The sequence below is a fragment of the Neltuma alba genome, unplaced genomic scaffold, assembly GCF_004799145.2.
Source record: "Neltuma alba isolate B1F8T4 unplaced genomic scaffold, ASM479914v2 tig00005516_pilon, whole genome shotgun sequence".
Lineage (NCBI taxonomy): Eukaryota > Viridiplantae > Streptophyta > Magnoliopsida > Fabales > Fabaceae > Neltuma > Neltuma alba.
Genome location: NW_021634141.1, coordinates 14938 through 20627, shown reverse-complemented (window position 1 = coordinate 20627; position 5690 = coordinate 14938). Strand labels below are relative to the sequence as shown.

At 34.2% G+C, this 5690-nt stretch overlaps 1 protein-coding gene across 1 annotated transcript; it reads left to right on the top strand.

The window, feature by feature from the left end:
- The first annotated feature begins 660 nt into the window (after positions 1–660).
- On the top strand, positions 661–2833 carry LOC114747941 (aspartic proteinase NANA, chloroplast-like). The gene is made up of 2 exons (XM_028936291.1): positions 661–1250; positions 2020–2833. The coding sequence occupies exons 1-2, from the start codon at positions 661–663 to the stop codon at positions 2831–2833; spliced, it is 1404 nt and encodes a 467-aa protein (XP_028792124.1).
- Positions 2834–5690: the final 2857 nt, after the last annotated feature.

Here is a 5690-nt window from a genome sequence, read left to right as displayed (position 1 = left end):
ATAATTTGAAATTCAGACGATAAAAAATAAAATGAGAATAAATTTGAAAGAAAAAAATTATATTAATTCAAAATAATATTTGGAAAGTGGGGGAGAGAATAGAAGCCTCCAAATCAGTCAGGACTAAAATAATTGTAGGAGAGGTAATGGACAAATTTGACATCAGAAGTGGGGGGCACAAATTCACGTAAATTTTTAGCTAACTAATTAATTAAATTATTCCTGAAAAAATATTTTATCCAACTTACAAAAAATAAACTAGGTGGACCCCACAGACTGCATAATAATACACCACAACTTAATTATTAGCATGAATTTTATATTTTATATGAATAAAAAAATTTCTCGGCAAAATATTTCCTTTCACAGTTTAGTTTCTCTTCACTGGCAGCAACATTTTTTCCAATATATATATAGAGAGATGTATATCAGATTGTGATCTGTCTTTCTTTCTTGTCATAACTTCCAACCAAATTAAGATGGACCCTTCTGTAAAACTGAAACCAGTTGAAGAAGGTCACTATTTTTAGCCTCCTTTTTTCTCCAGATTTTCTTTTATATCCTCCTTCCTCCTCTCTGTCCTTCTTCAATCCCATTCAGCTTCTTCCATTTCATCTGCTGAATCAGAACACACAAAACAAGAAAAAAGAAGGCATCATCATGAAGCAGAGGAAGAAGACGACTACTATGAGCTGGATTCCTCCGATTTCATTCATCCCCATCTGCTTCTTCCTCTTCTTACCCATCATTGCTCATGGCTTAAAGGACCAAACTTCAGCTACATTGAAGCTTGAGTTGATTCACAGGGACGACCCTCGAGTTCAGTTCCATGGCAGAAAACAGAGTCTTGATAGGTTCGAACGCGTCAAAGAGCTTGCTCGCAGAGACATGATTCGCCACACAAGGAGGAAGGCTTGGGAAACTTTTGACATGCCAATGCACGGGGGGAGAGATTTAGGAGCTGGAGTGTATTTTGTGCAAGTTAAAGTCGGGACACCATCTCAGAGATTCTGGCTTATTGCAGATACAGGAAGCGATCTCACATGGTTTAACTGCAATTACAAGCCACAAAATTTCACCTCACGTCGTAAGAGAAAATCTCCTAGCCGAAGGAGGGTGTTTTCTCCTCATCGTTCTCGTACTTTTCGACCAGTGACTTGTTCATCTCTGGAATGCAAGGTTGATCTCAGCCATCTGAGTTCTCTACGGACTTGTCCTAATACTTCTGCTCCATGCCTATATGACTACAGGTATGAATTTTCGTGGCCAAGTTTCAATTTTTACAGTAAACAGATTGATGGGGTTGCTCTGAAATACAATCTGCAACAAGTTTTGTGGCCAATTAATTGTGTCTTTCTGTGTCTCAGATTTTGAATAAGTTTTGTGGGGGAGGGAGACAGACGACGACTGTTAGGAGGGGATGTCCTTGTTTAAATTAAGTCGTCAAGTCCAGATATAAAAGCTAGCCAAAAATAGTTGGAGCAAGTCCTTTTTTTCCTTCTGGTGTTTTGAGTTTGTTTGTTTGTTTTTTTTTTAAATTGAAGGTGATGTTTACTAGCATCATTCATAACCTATGCTAGCCCATATAGGTGTCCTAGAAACAAAAGTGCATTTATACTTCTGAGAGGCGTTAGTGTATTTATAAGCTTTGCTTTACTTACTCACACATCATGATCAATATTGACAAAGTGCTCTATGATTCATGTGGAATATCCGCAATATGTGCATGTAGCATTATTGCAGATAATGTTGTGCTATGACCTTTAACAAACAGATAGCATAGCAACCATTCTTTCCAGCATTCAAGCAATGGTTATAAATGCTAGTTAATGCAAGTAGGTGAGCTTCACATGACCCAAATTTCTGCACCAAACCCAGAAACATAACATAACCTTATGGGCAATCCTCTGCTATTAATGAACCTTGGAGGCTCTAACTAGAAACCCATTCTAGTTTTTCAATCAATATATCCTACTCTGCAACCATATTGACCTGTCTTCTTGATCTTATGCTGTACAGCTACCTTGATGGGTCAGGAGTAATGGGATTATTTGGCAGAGACACTTTCACAGTAGGCCTCACAGATGGGAGAAAAGGCAAACTGAAGAACATGGCTATTGGGTGCACAAGATCTGTCGTTGATGGTCCAACGGTCAGCAAGGATATTGATGGCTTATTAGGGTTAGGTCTTTCGGAAGATTCATTTGTTTCCACAGCTGCTTCACAATACGGAGGCAAGTTCTCATACTGCTTAGTTGACCATCTGAGCCACGGAAATGTTTCAAATTTCCTCACTTTTGGCACAGTAATTACAAAAGCAAGCCTCCTGAGAGAAATCCACACAACCCCACTTGTAGTAATCGGTTCAAATTATGGTCTAAATATGGTAGGCGTCTCCATGGGAGACCAGCTTCTGAGAATCCCACAAATGATTTGGGATTTCAATGCTAATGGAGGAGTCATACTTGATTCAGGCACATCCTTGACACTTCTAACCATGCCTGCTTATCTATCTGTCATAGAGGCTCTGGTGAAACCTTTGGATCGGTTAAAGAAAATGAAGGCATTTGAACCATTTGAGTATTGTTACAGTACAAAGGGGTTCAATGAGAGTTTAGTGCCAAGACTGGCTTTTCACTTTGAAGGTGGTGCAAGGTTTGAGCCACCAGTGAAGAGCTATGTGATCGATGTGAATCCAGAACAGAAGTGCATTGGGATTGTTGGAATTGACTGGCCTGGTGTTTCAATCATTGGAAATATTATGCAGCAAAATCATTTGTGGGAATTTGATTTGTTTCATAACACTCTGAGGTTTGCTCCATCTCCATGCTGATGATATATACCATTTAGTAAGGTTGGTTCTTCAATTGCAAGAGAAGAAACACCAAACAAACTAAACAGAAAAGAAGCAAAGTGACTTTTGGGACTTGTTTTAGTTTCTTTGTTGCTATTATTGTGATGTGATTATGATGCTGATTAATATATTCTTTCAATTTTATCTTTCTCTCTTTGTTTAATAATACATGCAAATGTGTATCATAAAGCAAGTGAAAGTTTCTTTTGGTGTGACTCAGAACAATGTTTCCCCTGAAAATGTATGGTATATAGTACTAACGTTTACCCTCTTTTTTTTCCTTTCCTTTTTTTTTTTGGAATTTCCAAGTCACCCCCCAATAATTTTGTACTCCGGTCCTTAATATAGGACCCAATTGTTGAGTTGGCTTTGATCCTAAATATAAGATCAATTTCTCATATTTATCAGTTTTATCTAAATTAACCCTATAGATACTCTCTCAACCATAATCAAGTAGAAGAGGAAGAGGAAGTATTAAGAAAAATGCTTATGGTATTCTAGGAAAAATGTGTTACATTTCTTATAATTAATTGAGTTACCTAACTTCTCTAATCTAATCAAATTAGTTAAATAGATCTTATATTAAGGATCGAAGGAGTATTTTTTATATGAATGAGCTGTCTATGACCAAGCCTAAGAAATATTCGTTGAAATATTGACAAATTGATTTGGCTGGCATTTGGCTTGGCGCCTTTGGTTTGGAAAATTACATAAAATAAGACAATTATGAATGAAAATATGCAAATACAAGGATCTAGGCAAGATTTTCTTAAAAAAATAAAATAAATGGAGATAAAATAAAAGTTAGTCTTTAGGAATACTTTATTGTTTAGGTGAAACAACAAAGGTAACTAATATATAGTCAATGTTACATTTGCAAAAAGATATTCCTTTTTTCTTTTGGGTTCATGCACAATGATCATATTCTTGTCCTTACCTAAAACCATGTGAGGAGCTTTTGACAATCTTAACCATGCTCCATTATTGATTTTGTTCTCGTTGCTATTTCAAGTATATAAGTATCATATATATGATTTTAAATTATATTTTTTAATTTATCTTTATTTAAATTTTACTGTCATGCTTATTTATATGAGATCAATTTTCATATATTTACTCCTCTTGTCCTATTTATAAGAAACTTCCAGCATGTTTCACACATACCAAGAAAAACCTTAAACTTCATAAACTCTCATTTAAAATTTAATAACTTTTCAACTTTATCCCTATTTAATATATATTATACCTCATCTAAACAAAATCAACACAATAATAAATGAGGGGTAAAATTATACTCCTCTGGTCCTTAATATAAGACTCATTTAACTAATTTGATTAGATTAAGAAAGTTAGGTAAGTTAGTTAATTATAAGAAATGTGACATGTTTCTTCTAAAATACCATAATTATCTTTCTTAATACCCCTCTTCCTCTTCTACTTAATTATGGTTGAGGGAATATCCATAAGGGTAATTTAGAAAAAATTGATAAATATGAGAAATGAGTCTTATATTTAGGACCAAAACTAACTCAACAATTGGGTTTTATATTAAAGACCGGGAAGTATATCCATAATAAAAATTTCTCTCGGTGCCCTATAAATAGGACCAAAAAATGTGTTCTCTCTCTACCCTATAAATAGTACTAAAGGAGTATGTTATAGTAAGGATTGGGAAGTATTTATTTTACTCAGTCCTTAAACCACTTTAGAAATACTCACATTAAAGAATCATTATTAATAGTAATTCATTGGGAGATACTCAAAACTAACAAGAAAAATATCTCATGCATAAAAAGTTAAAAAAAACAAATCACCACACAATTTTAAAGGCCGATGCAATGTTACATTGATCGAACATATTCAAAATTGTATTTAAAATTGCTTAAAACATTATTCTCCGGGTCCTAAATATAAAACCCATTTTATAGTGCAAATTACACTACAAAATAAATTTTATATTTAGGACCGGAGGAATATTAAAATAAAATATCTGTTTTCCTTGACAAGCAATCCAAGCCCAGCTTTGACCAAAAAAACATCTTAGAATTCAACAAGAATATGGAATTCTTGCATTATCTTGTACGGATATTAATCATTCATATGAAAAAAAGTTGTGTCAATATGTATAATCACAAACATATCTGATAGACACAAATCTCTTTCTTTCTCTTTACACACAAACACATGCACGTACACAAAATATTATCTTGCAGCTTAGGTTAGGACGCAAAGATCATTCATGCTCTTACAAATGAACTCACAAACGTATGTGAGAGTGCCACAACAACGGTTGACGTGGAGGAACCCCATTAGCAGATAATAGATAGATAATCCAAGTTAGTTATGATGATTGGAAAGGACAAAACAAACCCAGAAGAGATTATATCCATGTTGAATAAAGTGAAAATGTAGTTTGCTTTTTTAATTTGTGGATCATTTTTGGATAGTGATATTTGTTGAGACAACTCAACTTATGAAAATTGTTATTTAATTAATTACGTAAAATAATAATGATGATGAGGATCATCATCATCATCATAATTAAAATAATAAGAGAGAAGAGTGTAGATCGATGATGGACCCATGAAAATGAAGAAGACAGAGACCTTTTCGTAGCAGTTATGAATTTAACAGTTTGAACTTTCAAGTTCATGGTTTACAGGTCATAATTGCATTGGTGCCCAGCTGTTGATAATAACATAATTCCTGCGAAATCTTACCACGTGCAATGTCTTGCGGCTCTCGTCATTTCATTTTCAGGATTGTCGCCTTCCCACCACCATAGTATTTTAAAAACAAAAGTTTTTAAGTTGGTTTTATTAATTTAAGTATCTTT